The sequence below is a fragment of the Danio rerio genome, chromosome 16 (assembly GCF_049306965.1).
Source record: "Danio rerio strain Tuebingen ecotype United States chromosome 16, GRCz12tu, whole genome shotgun sequence".
Classification (NCBI taxonomy): domain Eukaryota; kingdom Metazoa; phylum Chordata; class Actinopteri; order Cypriniformes; family Danionidae; genus Danio; species Danio rerio.
The window spans coordinates 34,016,449-34,035,265 of record NC_133191.1 but is presented as its reverse complement, the minus strand read 5'-3'; the positions used below and the strand labels follow the sequence as shown (position 1 = coordinate 34,035,265).

At 33.0% G+C, this 18,817-nt stretch overlaps 1 protein-coding gene across 46 annotated transcripts in view; it reads left to right on the top strand.

Annotated features, from left to right (window-relative positions):
* Positions 1 to 18,817, top strand: part of ptk2ab (protein tyrosine kinase 2ab) — a 133,404-nt gene that overhangs the window by 56,241 nt on the left and 58,346 nt on the right. For 13 of the 46 annotated variants that reach the window (XM_073924548.1, XM_073924546.1, XM_068213876.2 and 10 more), the window contains 10 exons: positions 944 to 998; positions 4,718 to 4,858; positions 5,018 to 5,095; positions 5,177 to 5,275; positions 5,371 to 5,488; positions 8,263 to 8,302; positions 8,623 to 8,681; positions 9,616 to 9,633; positions 13,261 to 13,317; positions 18,546 to 18,566. In XM_073924548.1, coding sequence (XP_073780649.1) covers positions 944 to 998; positions 4,718 to 4,858; positions 5,018 to 5,095; positions 5,177 to 5,275; positions 5,371 to 5,488; positions 8,263 to 8,302; positions 8,623 to 8,681; positions 9,616 to 9,633; positions 13,261 to 13,317; positions 18,546 to 18,566 — 686 coding nt within the window. 46 annotated transcript variants of the gene reach the window in all.

Sequence of the window (18,817 nt, the reverse complement as noted above, 5' to 3'; positions counted from 1 at the left end):
TTATATTCTATTTAATTTTGCTTTTGATACTAATGCCAACATGCATATTTATTCTCTGTTTTGACATATATTATATTTAGTTGTGGGCTGTTATCGGTATTAACATGCTGCGTTAACGCGAAACTCTTATCGCGCGATAAAAAGAAAATATTGTCGTTAATCTATTCTCAAAGTTGTTTTGGGAGCTGGGTCTATTCTATGCAAGCTATGATGACTTTCGACTTGATATTTTAGCGCGGATGTATACCTGACCAGTGAGCTGTCTGACAAAAAAAATGCCTCCAAAGGTTAGGTGGCTCCAAACCTTTATGAATCTCTTTTTTTTTCTGTGTAACACAAAAGAAGGATGTTAGAAACCAGAAACCATTGACTTCCATTGAATGGAATGGAAGTCGATGGTTTTTTAAATTAACTTTTTTTGTGTTGAACAGAAACTGATTTGTGGGAAGTGAAGGCTGAGTAAATAATGACAGAACTTTCAGTTTAGGATGAACTGTTTGTTTGACTTCTCACGTTTTGCGATGCTTCCAGTCTTTATGTTGTCAGTTAAATTAGCATGTGTTCTCATTCTCATATTACTGCAGCGTGCCGTATAACGCTCTTCACTCATGATGTAATGCTGCTAGTGTACTTCATTCCAAGCTCACAGTAGACTAAAAGGAGTACTGTAGGTCTTTGAACCATCAGAGGATTCCTCTCCCTCTCTTTTTGCGCCAGATTGTGTGTACTGTATATGGGTCAGAATAACTAGTCCGTGTTGCTTGGCCCTCTGAAACCTGTCTGATCTATTTTTAGTGGAGTATAATTGATCTTTGCGTATCTCCTTCAGTGGTGCAGGGTCTTCTGCCAGTGCTACAACCCAAAACCAGTTGCTTTCTTATTTCTTGTCTGCTATTTTGCTTCCTTTTAAAGGCTGATGTCTGTTTTTATTCTCTCCCTGCAGGAAGGACGTTGGTCTGCGGAGATTCTTTCCAAAGAGTTTATTAGACTCAGTGAAGGTAATAAGATGTTTTTTTTTGATGCTCCTGCCATGACTTCCTCAAAACGATGGTTGTCTTGATTTATTGGATGTGAGAAAATGCTATTGTTTGGGCAGAATCAATGTTATTACCTGCCTGGCTTCCTCTTATGGTCTCACTCCCCTTGAGATGCGCTGGCCCAGTTCTGTTTTCTCTTTTTCTTTCTCTCTGAAGAAGCCACTGAAGGTAGCCATTCTAATGAAATGCAGTTTCCTTTTCCACCTGACCTACCTAGTCTGTTTCAGTCTTCGGTATGCTGTCGAACGATGTCTGAACCTATAAGGAAAAAACATAACTGTTTTTTGTGTGGAAACAAAAATAAGGCTCTGTTTTACACTGTTAAAATCAAGCAGCTATCAGTTATATTCAAACAATAGAAAACAAAACGTTCACATCAAAACCATCTTCTACATCAACACATTTGGTAAATTAACATGGATTTGTACTTGATTATTTATTATTATTTGTTTATTTTAATCATGTATATATTATTTAATGTAAATTAGTAATTTAATAATTAAATAAAAAAGAAATTGTGCCCACCTTTTTCCCCAGGGTTTCTGCAGGGTCTTAAAGTCTTAAACCTCTAAATCCAAGTTTTAGACCTTAAAAAGTCTTAAATTTACTGAAATATTGTGTTGAAATATTACACTTTTTAAACAGGTCTTAATTTTTCTTTCATGTATTGCTACCAAATCTGGCCAAAGTCCATACAATCACCAACAATCATTTTCAATAAAACTTAAATATTTTTTTGTCAAAAAGGTAATTTTTTAACTTTATTTAATTTATTTGCTTTAATTATTTTCCTTACAATAACATTTGTTTAAAAGTTCTCCATGTATTTGCTGCTGAGGACAATGACTTGTTGTGCATAAATTTAGTTGGCAGTTTTTAAAACTTTTAAAACATTTGTTCATTTTTCTTTTCTTTTCAAGAATGTTTATGTTATTCAAAAGTGTATAGATACAAGTAGAGCTTGCTTGCTTTTACACAATATTTAATATTTGTTTTATTAAATGTATTAAATTATATTTTTTTGACAGGGCAAAAAAAATCTTATCCATCTGGGCCATTTGAAAAATTCCTTAGCCTTCAACCTTTAATGGTCTAAAATTCCATTCATAATGGTCTTAAAATGTCCTAAAGTCTTAAATTTAACTCTGTGAAACCTGCAGAAACCCTGTACTCATTACATTATGAACTGAGCTGTGACTATCAATTGCAATTCAGTGTGCCAGCATTTGGATGCTGAGTGTAACTAATAATTTGAATGGTGTTTGTGTGTTATCTGCATCTTTTGTGGCTTTTGCTCTTCCTTTTTGTGTTTTACATTCCACCCCACAGCAGCCAAAAATCAACTTCTTTTCATTGGTTGCCATGGAAACCCCAAGCCCATGTCAGAAGAGTGAATTAGTGACCTGTTTTGGGGGATTCAATTGGAGAGTCTTTAGCAAATATTCTGCATTTCTTATGATGTAGATGCTGATTTTAATTGGCTAACTAACTGCTCTGAATAATGTTTTTTTAAAGGTGTTTGCATAATTTGACTGCTTGTTTATTCTGGTAAAGATGAAGGCTGTTAGAAACCTGTTTGTCATTTTATATTTTAATTAAGACTCCTTGTTGACAATTCTGACTTGTGATCATTTTTTGTTTAAGAATTTTTTTAACATTTGTTTTTGGTGTTGTCTTGGTTTCTAAGTGTGCTATGAAAATGATGTGCAGAGCAAAAAAAAAAAAGAACTGTCCTAACTATCAGTTTAGAAATATTTATTAAGAAATTTGTTTTTTAGAAACTTTTTTTATGGTCTGTGATGTACCAAAAGGGCTGTCATTTGTCAGCCAAATTCAAGCATTTTAATGCACAAATAATAAAAAGCAAGCACATTTTTTGGACTGCATAGACAAAATATTGCATTTCAATACCTGCATATATTTATAACAACATGAGCAATTCGGAATAAAAAAGTCAACATAATTCATATTTATAATGCTAAGTGTGCAATTTGTGCACAAGGCAAAACCATAAAATAGTCCTGCCTCAAATGTGCATTGTTTCTTCCTATAGGAGAGGAGTGAACCCAGAGCACTGCTTGTGTTTACAATGTTTCTTATGTTTTCTTCATATCTTTTTTTGAAAAGTAAAAAAAAAAAAAAAGCTTTGTTAAAAAAGTCACACATCCATTAAAATAAAGAAAAAATGCTGTTATGCATGCCAGGCCAATAGGTGGTGATGCCACTTTGTAAAGGAAAAACACACCTGCATACACAGAGTCCTGTAGTCTGCCAGTGTTTGTATGTCAGGATCATTGGCCAGTGTTTGTATGTCAGGATCATGAAATACACATCCGCATGATGTCACAAAACATTTTCACAAAACTTTTTATAGTTTACCCCTTTAACTTTCACTTCAAGAGGGATAAAAAAGGGAAAAAAACAAAAAACAAATGTGAATTAGTTATCCAGTTGTTAGTGTCTTAGTGTAGTATTGTTAACTTGAAAACCAATTGTAAACAAGGCAAACTTAACGGTGACAGCTGATAAGTCAGGTCGGTGTAATGTTTACTATGTCAGTATATATTCAGGAAATGTGTTACCCTTTCCTATTAACTCTTTTTATGCACAAAGTCCAAAACAAAAACGTTTTTTGTCAATTAAGGGATTAAAGGGCATTTCCATCTCTTTTGCAGATTGACAGTGGGTGAAACCCTGCTTTTAATGGTTTCATTTTTAAAACATCGTGCTTTGAAAGACATCCATAAAACTTTGAGATTTTTTTTTTTAAACGCACACAAATGGAAAGCTCCTGAATGTAGAATTTTGAACCTGTTATTCTTTCCTACTGCAGAGTATTTGGGGCTTTTCTTTAATAAATGAACATAACAGGACAACAGGAGATGGCAAAATAAAAATAAAAAAAACGCTGCTGCTTTCAATTGGACTGACAACTATTTATCTATTGATCTACTATTCATATCCATTAGAAATATACCAAAAAATAATAAAACAGTGTGAAAACACTCTAAATCTGTTAAAATGCACCGATATGAAGGTGGTTGGGTTTGCAGCTGGATATTATTGGAGTTCGCTGACAGGAACCGTGAACAACTGTTCACCACTAAAACACCATTCAGCCTTGCAAGCGTTGAGAGCCTTGTGCGACTCTGACATAGTACGAGTTGCAGACATGAGTCATACTGGTTATTATAACTTTAATCATCATTACCTTTACATTTGCGTGACTGTTTGCTTTATAAAACTGAAAATGTGGTCCTAGTTGGAAGTTTAATCCACAGTTATGTCTGTATTTAACAATAAATCTGTAAGTCTAAAGTTATCAATCACAGAGAAAGGGAAATGCCATTACTTTGATCATTTTAGTATGACATATTTAATAATGAAATCAAATAATTATTGCATAATATTTAGGTTAATTTTAAGCTATCTCACGGACCACCTGCAGGATCGCTGAGGCCCACCGGTTGAGAATCATTGGTCTAAACGAATGGCTAAAATCCAAAAGAAAACAAGTTTTTAGTTGAACCCCGAGTCAATTTAAATATGGCTTATTGTTGACACTGTAACACATTTTTAACAGGAGAAAGTATATAATAAAATAAATAAATCATAATCTTCACCTTTGAGATTGTAACTAATTGCCTAATTTGTTATTTCATTGTGTTTCATCATTTCAGGCTAAATCCTTGCGGAAACTGATCCAACAGACGTTTAAGCAGTTTGCCAATCTGAACAATGAGCAGTGTATGCTTAAGTTCTTTGAGATCCTGTCGCCTATATACAGATTTGATAAGGAGTGTTTTAAATGTGCTCTCGGGGTGAGTTGAGTGTAGTTTTGAACACATTTGCATGTAATATAACTCTCTTGTTGGATAATCTCTAAATTACACTGCAGTGCCCTCTGTTGGCTGTAAGATAAATGACAGTGTGTTTCCATGAAGTGTTTGAATTGATTGCGTGTTGTGTGTGTGTGACAGTCGAGCTGGGTGATATCAGTGGAGCTTGCCATCGGGCCTGAGGAGGGAATCAGTTATTTGACAGACAAAGGCTCAAATGTAAGTACTGCACAGTCTGATGGATGGAGAAATGAGCTGATAGGCAGTGTTTCTGAAATGTGTGTCTCTGCTTTTGTATAGCCAACGCACCTTGCCAACTTCACTCAAGTGCAGACTATCCAGTTTGAGGAGCGGGAGAGGAAGGGCATGCTGCTATTAGATGTGGCTGGAGCACCTGAGGTAAAAATCACTTGATTTTTAGTGTGTTATTTAGATTTTTGTATATGAATATTGGAGATTTTTGGACCTTGTGTTTTTTTTTGTACTTTTCTCAGCCTCTGACGGTAACAACTACTACACTAAACACAGCAGAGAACATGGCTGATCTCATTGACGGTTACTGTAGACTTGTTAGTGGAACTTCCTCATCATTTATTGTCCGTGTACAGAAAGGTGAGAACCCAAACACACACACACAACATATACACAATCGCTGAATTTTAATTAATCTATTTTTGTAGCACTTTTACAATGTAGATTGTGTCAAAACAGTTTAACATAGAGGACATTCAAGTGAATTGAAACCGCTTCAGTCCAATTTTTACAGATGAAGTTCAGTGTAATATAAATGTCACTGCTGAAATGCATGCAGCCTGATTAAAAGAAATGAGTATTAGTAAAAATGTATGTAGTCGGTGGCTATAGCCTAGTGGTTAAGTGCGTCAACATATAGCACCAAGGTGCTCACGGCGACCTGAGTTTGATTCCCAGCTTGAAGTCCTTTGCCGATCATTCCATTCTTTCTCTACTCCCCATGATTTTCTGTCAATGCTCTACAATGTTCTATCTAAGGTTAAACCTCCCAAAAAATAATTACAAAAAAACCTTATGTAAATTTCAACATAAACTTATTTAAATTAAATAATGCATTAGTAAATATTTTTAATTAGGTTACGCTAACATGAACTGATTATAAACAGCTGAACTCACTGTAAAGTGTTTTTCTCCATCCGCAAAACAACATATTTTCCTAATCTGCTAAACAAGTAAGCTGAATCCAATACAAATCAATGAACCTTACTAATAGACAAAACAAAGGATGCACGGATAGGTGGCCATCATAACTCGCCTACAGTTTTTCAAGGTTAGTGGGTATTCAGAATTTCTACTATACAAAATAAAAATATCAGATATAACCATATTGTCAAGTCACAGCTTAGATTTACACATAAATATGCAAGCCAGATTCTTGAATTCCACGACTGTCACTGAGCATGCACACCACTGTGCTGAAAATGTACACAAATTTATTTATTTAAATCATATTTTGTCCCATTTTACATGCAAACCAATAATCTGGCCTTGTGAGTAAATTGTGTTTGCCAGACTTTATTAATAAATCTGTTTGTTTCCAGATAGTGACATCAAAATTAAGTATTTTTTGTGTCTAACTTTCAGTATTTAATATATCATCTCAGTTGTCATGTTAAATTAATCATTAAATGATAAAGAAGAATTAACTTAAGCTCATATATGATCCTCTCAATATGCAGCACTTTGATTGGAGCACTTCTGCTTTTGCTGCATGAGGTGATGAGGACACATTTGTATAAATCTTTTTGTCAAAAAAGTCTCCCTTACTGCAAAACCTTTGCTCTGTCTGGATGTTTTTAAATCCACAGTAACGAAGTGTTCCTCTCTCACATATCACATCCAAACTTCTGTAAACACAGAAATCACGTTCATGCGTTTACATACTAGGTGATATCAGCAAAAGTGTCAAAAATCTGCTGGTTTATGCTTAAGCTGTTTATAACATTACATATTTACATGAGGATGGGCATTGTCTACTTGTTAATCTTTATCAGGTTAAGAAGGTCCAGGTAAATGCACTCACTAGCTGGGTTTACTTCACCTTGTTTTAATGCACGTTCTGAAGTACCACATGAGAAATAAGTGTTGGAAAAATCTCTTCAATTGCAAAAAAGTTTTTACGCTTCCTTAAGGTGGTTTTGGATTAGTACAACAAATTGTTAATGCAAAGAATGGAAGATAAAAACACATTTTATGAATAAACTCTGACATAGCGAACATTATACCTACTCAAAAAAGATGTTTGCTGCTTGTTCAAACTACTTTTTTTTTAATGAGCTGAATCAACACAATTCTTAAGATTTTTTGTGACGACTTAATTGTTTTATGTTCAATGCACTTAAATTTGTAGAAAAAATATATTAAAATATATTAACCTATACTATAAAAATACTGGGTTCCACACAGTCAATTTGTGTTGGGACAAAATTAAGGAATTTAGTTATATGAATAATCAACAGTCTCTATTATGCTTGCTTTGTTTCCCAAAAAGTAACTAAGTTGAGTTACTCTGTTACTTTTTATGCTAAGTAATGTGTTACATTACTTTTGAGTTACTTTGTGTTACTTTTTCTTACCTTTGCTGTGGCTTGATCTCTTTTAGAACTTGCAGAGTTTTCTTATATTATTATTATTTTAAATAAAGGAGCTATGCTTGTAACAATGCACATTTACCTTTTTAAAAAATAATTTAAAAATAATAATGTAGGATAATGTTATCTTCGGAGAGCTTGCTGACCCCAGAGCTGTGTGTACCGTATCTACAGATTAATAACAGTTTAAAGCAATGTGTTTGCTACCTTTTTCTTATTAGTGAAGTAAAATCATTGTTCATTGAGACAATCCAGTTTTTGTACTCTTCTTCCATGCATTCGAAATAATGAGAATACTTCCATCATAGTGGAATGTGAGGCTCTGCCATCTTTGTTTCTGGCTGTTCCCACATTCTCTCATCGAGGGCATGATTCAACGTGACTACGTTTATTTTATTTCAGCAATTTATTTTTGAAAAGCTAATTTATTAAAATAAAAGTAATTCGCATTACATTTGTTAAACTATTAATTAAACTCAAGTAATGTGTTACTTTGCCCGTTACTTCGAGAAGTAATATTATGTAACTTTTTACTTGTAATGCGTTACCGCTAACGCTGGTTAATAGGTTACCAACACTTCAATCAACCACTCTTACAACTTGATAGAAACACCTTATTCACACTTTAAAAAGAATTGCTTCACGTTAGGATGTAAACCCTGCTAATATTGCACACACCACCTCAAATAAGGAAATAATCTAATTGAAAATCGAAAGGTGACATTTTAACTTTAACGTTTATTTCTCTATGTTTGTCAACAGAAGGAGAGAGAGCACTTCCATCAATCCCAAAAGCACCAAAGTGAGTTCCTAAAACTGTACCCTTAATTATGTGCCATTTTTCTTTAGGAACAGTCAGTTTCTGTTTGACACCCTTTGGCCTCTTTGGCTCAGACATGTGGAATCTGACAGTTTACCCTCAGCTAATGTGACCCGCAGCCCAGCTCTCATTAAGGTGACTGTGGTGGTGCCCATCTGTTATGTCTCCCCACACACACACACACACTAATGGAACAGAGCAGCTCAGTGGATTCAGCACAGATCACTATGGAAAAGGTCACGCTGTGATTAAGTTTGATTGAAAATGTACACCATTCATCTTCTTCAACCTCTGTCACACAGATCAGCAAACCATGAGAAGCGGTTGCAAGGAGTCCGCGCCAAAGCCATTTCCATCTCAGGTAGGACTCGTTCAAGACAGTTGTGTTGTGCCCTTGATTCTTGTTGAGAAACAACTTAATCCATACATAATTTCCTGTGTAAAGCTCAGATTTGTTTTTCTAAAAAGACTTTGAAATCAATTTTGAGCTGTTTTTATCAATAATATGTATGTTTGTATGAGTTTTGTTGCTCAAATGCTGGCAAATTACTGTAACCTTTCTACCCTAACCCTGTATTGTTCATGTGTAATATAGTTTGCAGCGTTGAGTGTTCGCTACAAAGAATGCGAATGTATTTTGTTTTAATGTTGTTAGAAATTATTTGCTAAAATGTTTCATATATTTTGGCTGATTTTGAGCAATTGTAAGTTATAAATTCAGAGAAATTTATTTTATTAACTCCATTGTGGCTAATACTGGTCATTCTCATACTGTGATTTTTTTTCTTTCTTAGCAGAATAATTGTATTATTTCTAATAACCTTTCTCACTAATATTGGGGTATATGTACATAGAATTTAATGAGAAGTTAATTAAGTCAAAAATAACGTTAGTTTGTGTAATTGTTATAGTTATTTAATATTTAAAGTGTAGTTTTAAACAAAAAGCCAAATGGAAATAGTATACAATTTTGAATTCATCATCTTAAATAAGGTCTTTATAAAAAGTTTTTTAGAGGATAAAAAAATATTATTAGTGTACAACAGAAATCATCAAAAAGTCCCCACCATAATAGTGCATGTGAATTTAATGTAAGATGAAGAACTGAGATGCATGTTTTAAGTTCCTTCTGTTGCTAATAATGGTTTGGGGCTTTATTTTATTGCATGTTGTAACAGACATGGACCTTTCATTCCGCTTTCTCCCTTCAGTACTGACTTCTGTCTGTTAAATGCAGCACTCTAATTCTCTGTCTCTCTCTCTTTCAATCTTTTGCATGCTGATTGGATCCACAGATGATATTGGTGGGGATGGTAAAGTCCAGTTTTAATATGTCTTATTGCTGTGTTGAGCAGGTTGTAATATTGAATGTTCACATTCACAACATATATGATCCTAAATAATGTATAATGAATTAATTTTGTTGCCCATAAAATGCAATAATGTGAATGCCTCAGCGGTTCCAATGTGCATACCAGTTTTCTATTTACTGTCAGTGCTGAATTGAAGGAACCGAGGGCACATAAACACAAGATAATGATTACCAAACAAGACACCAGTGAACATAATAATAACAGCTTCCCAATTTAGAAGCTTCCTACTTCATATTGCATACAAATAAAATACTAACATTTTAATAATATATATTACCAAGATGCAATTGTATTATTTTTTGGTATTTAAGTTTATATTTAATGTATAGATAAATAGGTTTATTTTGTTCTTGTACATTATAATTAAAGTAGGAACTTAACATAATGCAAACATTGCATACAGATGGATAGACATTTTTTTATTGTTTTAGAGTTATGCAATTTATTTATTTATAACTATTTCTACAGTTGAAGTCAAACTTATTAGCCTCCTGAATTAATAGCCCCCTGTTTAGCCCCCCCCCCCATTTTTGTTTAACAGAGAGATTTTTTTACATAATTCTAATGATTACTTAACATTTCTAATAACTGATTTATTAATTAGTAAATAATATTTTTCAAGACACTTCTATACAGCTTAAAGTGACATTTAAAGGCTTAACTTGGTTAATTAGATTAACAATGCAGGTTAGGGTAATTGCGTAGGTTATTGTATAACAATCTGTAGACTATCAAAAACAAATAGCTTAAATAAGCTAATAGTTTTGTCCTTAAAATAGATTTTTAAAATTTTCAAGCTGCTTTTATTCTTTCCGAAACAAAACAACTAAGACTTTCTCCAAAAGAAAAAAATATTATCAGACATACTGTGAACATTTAAATTTGGGAAATATTTAAGAAAATAATATAATACTAATTCTGACTTCAGCTGTATATTGTCAAGCCTTTATTGTTTTAGCTAAACTCCCAAATAGTTCATTTGAGCTCCCAGACAACAAAAAAAACTAAATACTTTGCTCCTCCAAGTTCAAGTGAACCGCTACATTTCTGTGAACTCCAGAAACGCAAAATGCCTAGGCGTTTGTGTGATCTCTCGCTGCAATCGCTTACAATGGAATTTGATGCTGTTATGATGTGGTAAAAATGTTGGAGACGTTATCTACTGAAAACACACATCCCTTTCTCTTATAAGCAACTCATGGGACTCCACTGACTGTCAGTATGAGCTGTCAAAAGCTGTTGACTTTTTCTGCATTGCTGTGTAGTGAATATATAAAACAATTTTTCCTTAAGGCGAGACACTGCAGGCTAAAACTGTTTTTCTTGCACCTGTTAAATTTGAGGTTTTGGGTTTTTCCAAGAAGTGTTTTTTTTTCCAGTAAATTTGTGTCGATTCATATTATTAAGTTGTTTTCTCAAAGAGTCTTTTATTTAGCACAGAGAAACATTTTCACTTCAGCAGTACTTTCTCATAGCAAATAGTTTAATCATGAATGTATTCTGAAGGTTTTTGCAGAGGGATCTGTTAATATACAGTAATTTGCTTGATAAAATGAAAATAAATCCATTCTGTTTAGGATGTTATTTGAATTATTTAGTTTAGAGATTACCAAAATTTGACTCATGTCCACAAAACAAAAGCATGATTTTTGAGCTATGAATACACTACCTGACTAAAGTTTTGTCGTCAATCTCAGTGGCAAGAGTAACAAATAATAACTTGACTTCTAGTGGATCATTTGGAAAAGTGGCAAAAGGTGGATTTTTCTGATGACTCATCTGTTGACTTGCATCCCAATCATCACAAATACTGCAGAAGATTGGAACTCATTTGGACCATAGATTCTCACAGAAATTCCTCTTCTAAAAAAAATCATGGTTTGGGGTTACATTCAGTATGGAGGCATGCAAGAGATCTGTAGAGTGGATGGCAACATCAACAGCCAGAGGTATCAAGACATTTGTGCTGTCTTTTACATTACAAACCACAGGAGAGGGCAAATTATTCAGCAGGATAGCACTCCTTCACATACTTCAGCCTCCACATCAAAGTTCCTGAAAGCAAAGAAGGTCAAGGTGCTCCAGGATTGGCCAGCCCAGTCACCAGACATTATTGAGGATGTCTGGGTTAAGATGGAGGAGGAGGCATTAAAGATGAATCCAAAGAATCTTGATGAACTCTGGGAGTCCTGCAGGAACGCTTTCCTTGCCATTCCAGCTGACTTTATTAATAAGTTATTTGAGTCATTGCAGAGATGTATGGATGCAGTCCTTTAAACTCATGGGAGTCATACACAATATTCATTCTTTTTTCACTAATTTTATATTTACTGCACATTATTTCAGTTTGGTGACAACACTTTTGTCTAAGCAAAGCCAGACCTTGCTGTCCTAATTAAATAATTTAAAATCAAGACATGATCATATTTTATTATGGTAAAATAAGTGTAATCTAAAGGCCTTTGCCTTTCATATAAACCACTTCTCATAGCAAATGATCAACTAGAAGTCAAGTTATTATTTGTTGTTCCTAAAACTTGGATAGGCGACAAGACTTTTGTCAGGTATTGTATATGCAAATTAGCATATATTTAATTAGACCAGGGGTTCCCAAACTTTTCAGCCTGCGACCCCCAATATGACGATGCCAGTGACTTGCGACCCCCAATATCCTGGTTATGAATACAGAAACCTTGCATCACACACACACACACACCAATACACCCAGGGATATTCTTCGTTTAATGTCAGTGCGGTAAATGGGCCAGAAACATTAACCTGGTGTTATAAAATCAATCTGCTGCATCTGACGCTATTGCTGTGTCTTTAATATAATGTAATTACCACTGGGGTCGCAATCCAATAGAACTAGTAACTATAAGCTACTATAGTAGCTATATAGGAATCATAAACAACTATATTTTTTCTCTTCTGTAGGTTATGGATAAAATATGGTCATTCCTATATGATTTAATAATAATAAATAGATTTTTTTAAATCACCAGGCGACCCCCCTTCATTGTCCCGCAACCCCTCGAGGGGTCCCGACCCCCACTTTGAGAACCCCTGAATTAGACAATGCCTCCTTTGCATATTCAACAATATTCAATGATATTATAAAAAAGCATTTTATCCAATAAATGCTTGCAATACGTTGTGTATTAACCAGGGAGTTATTGTAGAAACTGTTAATTATTATTGCCCATTTACAAATGAGGACAGAACATAATATCTGTCAGTTTACCCATGACTTCATCTGTTTTTCCCCAATGACAGCAGTGATTTGGAAAGAAAGTTCCCTCTTTCGGCCAGATGTACTCGCTCTTTAAACACACTCACAAATCACAGCTGTGCAGATTTGATCGAAGCCAATTCCAGCTCCTCTGAATACACACACACGAAACACTTTGTCTTAGCGCTGCTGCGTTAATGGGAAAGAGACTGTGTGTGTCGTGGGCAGTGTGTGAGATGTGCCGAATACGACTAGACTTGGTTCTGCTTTTGGAAGGGCTGTTTTTAGCTGCTCCTGCTGCGCTTGGACTTAAAATACTGTTTTTCCCTTTTCAGAAACGGACGACTACGCTGAGATCATAGACGAAGAGGACACTTACACCATGCCTTCCAGTGAGTATCACAACTTCATACTGATCTCAGACCTGGCTTCAGAATTCACTCTAAAACGTTTTTAAATCAGCAAGAAGTAGATCTATTTTCTGCTTTTGTATCCATAATATATCATTTATAAACTCGTTTATGAAATCCAGGATGGTATTCTGTGAATATTTTAAATTGATTGTTTTAATTTTGTATTTTTATTGAGTTTTTAAACAGTATAAATTAGTCTGCCAGTTTTCCCAGAGGATGATAGACATTTTCTAGAATAGAAGTCATGCTTTTAAATAATATGAAAATTAAAAAAAAAAACTTTTAACTTTTAACAATTTAATTTTTTTTTGATCAAACCAATTATTTAAAAATATATGCTGTTTTATTTATATTAATTACATAAAGTTAACTTCTACATACAATGCAGATAACACATTACAAAATATAAAATTATTTTTGTTTTAACCTTTGATATCAAAATGTCATCAAAGAGCTTAAATGTAGGGATGTCCCCATCAGGTTTTGTTTGCCTTGAGTCAGAGTCATTTGATTTTGAGGATCTGCTGATACGGAAACCCAATCTGAGTTCTATAATAAAAAAAAAGAATAAAGAGCGAAGAAACAGATCCAGGATGATCCTTATTTTTTTTATTCACCTTATTTTAACATTCAACAACTCTGTTAAAAAACAGAGCACTTCTGTGAGGTAGCTTGAACAATCAAGTAATAAATACCATCAGTTCTTCACTTTTGGACATCAGTGCAACAGTAAATAAAAAAAAAAAAATCAAATAAAAAAAACAAAGAGCACCACAACTTAAAATACTCAGCAGGACATCTCAAGTTTACTTACCTTGCAGTTTGCTTTGGCAATGTTGTTGTCATCAGCTTTATAATACCTCCAGACTGCAGACATACTCGCGCTTTCTATAACATAAATTTTGGTGTTCTAGTTTTTGGACCGTTATCATAAGTTAGATTAGTTCCAGATTTGGCTTTAGTACTGACTAATCTAATGTACTGTTGAAGTCAGAATTATTAGCCCCCCCTTTGTTTTTGTTTTTTTACAACATTTTTTTAAATTTTACAGTATGTCTGATAAAATTTTTTCTTCTGGAGAAAGTCTTATATGTTTTATTTCGGCTATAATAAAAGCAGTTTTAATTTTTTTTATTAACCATTTCAAGGTCAAAAGTATTAGCTCTTTAAGCTAATTTTTTTCCCGACTACAGAACAAGCCATTGTTATACAATAACTTGCCTAATTACCCTAACCTGCCTAGTTAACCTTATTATCCTAGTTAAACCTTTAAATGTCACTTTAAGCTGCATAGAAGTGTCTTGAAAAATATGAAGTCACATATTATGTATTGTCATCATAACAAAGATAAAATAAATCAGTTATTAGAAATAAGTTATTAAACTATTATGTTTAGAAATGGGCTGAAAATATCATCTCTCCATTAAACAGAAGTTGTGGGTAAAATTAAACAGAGAGGTTAACAATTCTGACTTCAACTGTATATGCATAAATATAATATTGTATAGCTTCCTATTAAAAATATGAATTTAAAAGATAGATTTGTGAGGGGTCTTCTGTATATGCTTAGGTCTGTATTTATAGTATTTGCAGAAATTTAATAACATTTATTTTCTTTGTTATTTCTGAATTCAATTCTAAAATTTGACTTTTCCCCCCTCTTCACACTGCAATTGTCAGGGTTTAACTTATTTTCTGGAAAATGCTGCGCTTCCTATTATCTCCGTGACTTTTGCACCCACTGTTTTGGCTTCACAGATGCAGAAGCTCTTGAGACATTTATAGCTGCTTGAGTCGGTGTCGCTTTCTGCTTAGCTGTTCATTCAGCTCTGAAACTGAACTCGAGAATAACGCGGCGTTCAGTTTTGTCTCTTTCTTCCTGTGCGCTTGAGTCTCAGTCAAACATCATCTGCTCGCTGTGGGCCTGAATAGAGCAACTTGTGTTATAAGAATAGAGCTGATTCCATGTATTGACTGAAACTGGACGCTTATTGGACACTAGGGAAAGCCACTGAAATGGATATGAAGATAAATGTACGTTTTATAAATGGAACACACATTTAACTTTGTCATGGAGCTATATTTTAGGAAATTATTGGAAAGATTTGGAATTTAATCTGAGAATTTGGACTATTGTTGCCAAACATTTTTGCATGACGTGTGTAGTTAATATCAATTTTTGTTCTATATTCTTGCATTATTTTAACCTGAAAATATCCTTTTATATTGAACTTATTTTAGGTTTAAGTGAGTTTTTTGGTCACAATTTACCATAAGGTTCTATTAGTTAATTTATTTAATGTATTTACTACTATGTCATGAACTAATAATAACGCAGCATTTATTAATGCTCATAGTTCAACCTTTACTAATGCATTGTTAGGTCTGTCACAATAATCAATATATTGACTTATCGTGCAATACATCGAAATGATCTCAATCATTTTTGACTACTCAATGTATATTGTCCAACATTTTTACATAAAAAAATGAATGTCTCAAATATCTGAGCACAGAACACAACTTCTGTGATCTAATCTAATCTTCACTAGAGGTGTCAGTGACATCTTTTTTTACTAACAGCTCAAGAAGAGCTGAATTTTCACATTTTTCTGGAAAACTACTACTGGTTTCAAAGTAAACTCTGTTTCAAATATGCAGTCCACTTCCAGAAAATATTCACGAGTTACATTAATGCCGAAAGGACATGTTTTTTTTTTATGCCTTGAATATGTTTACTCCAATGTAAATCCTGTTGTAGAATCATTATATAAACAGGCTTAAATTGTTTTTAAAATGACAATAATATCACTTATCGCAATAATGTTTCTGACAATATATCACACATCATAAATGACTTATCATGACAGGCCTATGCTTTGTTAAGTCCAAATTCATTAGTTAATGAGTTAACAATGAATGGTTTTATATCTGTTAACTAACATTTACAAAGATGAATAAATACTGTAATAAATGTATTGTTCAAGTTAGCAAATACATTAACTAATATGAATTTTGTATATATTTTCTATATAAAATGTCAGTAATATTAGAATTATTTAATTAATTTATAAGTTGATTAATTTAACTACATTTTTTGTCTGCTCAGAATATGATGTTGTATTTTATATATATATATATATATATATATATATATATATATATATATATATATATATATACATAATATATATATATATACATAATATATATATATATACATAATATATATATATATATATATATATATATATATATATATATATATATATATATATATACACACATAAAATATATAATATTATATATATATATATATATATATATATATATATATATATATATATATATATATATATATGTGTATATATAATTATATATATATATATATATATATATATATATATATATATATATATGTGTGTGTGTGTGTGTATATAATTTATTTATATATATATATATATATATATATATATATATATATATATATATATATATATATATATATATATATATATATATATATATATATATATATATATATATAATATAATACAACATCATATTCAAAATGTGAATTTTATTCCTGTGATTCAGATTCCAAACTGGTTTTCCAGCATCGTTACTTCAGTTCTGCATCATATGATTTTCCAACATTGTTAATTATTAATATATTCATGAAATATTTTAAATATGTTTAAAGAAAACAGTTAAGCGGCTTATTATATTAATTTCAGGGGAAGATATATTATAGATCCACTCGAACATTATAATGAGGTAAATACATGCATCTTGATCTTTCTGTCAAGCAAAGGATTCAGAAAATAAAATTTTAAATGATACGCAGAAAGTAGTTTTAAACATTGATGATAATTAAAATAATAATTTTTAAACATTAAACACCATCAATAACTGATCATAACAGAGCAGCAAATCATCATGATTGAGAATTTTCAAAAATGTAATGAATAAATAACATTTAAACTATATTCACATTAGGGTTGGGCAATGTTAACCAATTTGGCATTGTACAGTGTCTAATGTGAAACATCGCATTGGATGCATCGTTGTTCCATCATCCAATTTTTTGTTTATGAATAATAAATTAAATCATAACGAAATAATTATTTGTAGCCTACCGTTTCAACTACCTGACCCGCATGGTCTTTGTTTTACCCATAACCAAACCATAAATAAATAAGGATGAGGTACACACAAATTACCGCCTGTCAATCACTTTTTCCGCAGGACTCTGGCATGAATAGGCAGAGTGATCTGTGTCGTTACAATGGCGTCGATAAACTTGGTTGGTAAAAAAGGTGCACAACCAACAAGAACCAACCAACAGTATCTGAGGTTTTCGCTTAAATTACTAAGTACAAGTGTGAAAGCGACAGATTGAAGCAGTGTACTGATGCTGTGACACATTACCTTATACATTCAAAAGACTGAAGAGTCGTTAAATAGAGACAAGATTAATTAAATATCATGTTTAACAACTATAGTGAGACACGATCCAGCTGTATTTTTTTGATGATTCTTGTCTGACGTGCACTGCTTTTTGGGGTTTTGTGCTCAAACCACCCGCTGGAGTCAGACGCACGCATATGCTGCAGCATATGCCATAGTGTTTGTGTTTGTGTGGTCACGTGATGTGCGTTTTCAGCGGTATAGTGTGAAAGGAGGGCTTTTCAGATATGCTGATGAAACCCAAGTGTTGACGTGGATCGTTTTGTTCTAAAATGCCATTTTAAAACTAAGACGTATTAGTGTAAACGCGACCTAAGTGTGTGTTTTTCGCAAGTGGGTTGCTGCTGCGAAGCGGGCGGGGCGGAGGATCGGAGATTGCCAGCTTAGCATCATAATGTCTGTCGCCATCTGCGATGCACATTAGCGTGTTCTATCAACCCAACACTAATCCACACATTAAATTGGTTTAAATATATAATATAATCTGTTTTATTATAAAATATGATCATCAAATGATCGTTTGCTGCTCTGTTATGATCAGTTATTAATGGTGTTCAATGTTTGTTAAAAATCACTAGTCCTTAAACAGAAAACTTTGTGTTGGGGTTTGTTGTTTGTAAACATTGCTTTCACTGAAATTCTCTCAATAAAAGGAACTAAATATGAATCAATGGCCACCTCAGTGTTGTCGAGTGTTATATTTGCCACTTTGTTTTCTCTCGTTATCGGCACGACAGAATATTATGGACTAGATGAAGGTAAAGCTGTTTCTCCTGCTGTTTTCGTGTCCTCCATATGCTTGAGACTTCATGTGTGACGGTGGGCCTTGTGTGTTTGTGTGCTTTTGCTTTGCCTGTTTGTGTTTTTTGTGGTTGAATCTGATTTTACTGGTCTTTTTATTTACTTTTTAATTTTACACGAATCATTGTGTTTTGTTTTTTATATATAAAGTTTTAACTGACGCCTTGCAGGTGCTCTAAACTGGCCTTGACACTTTCACCACGTGGTT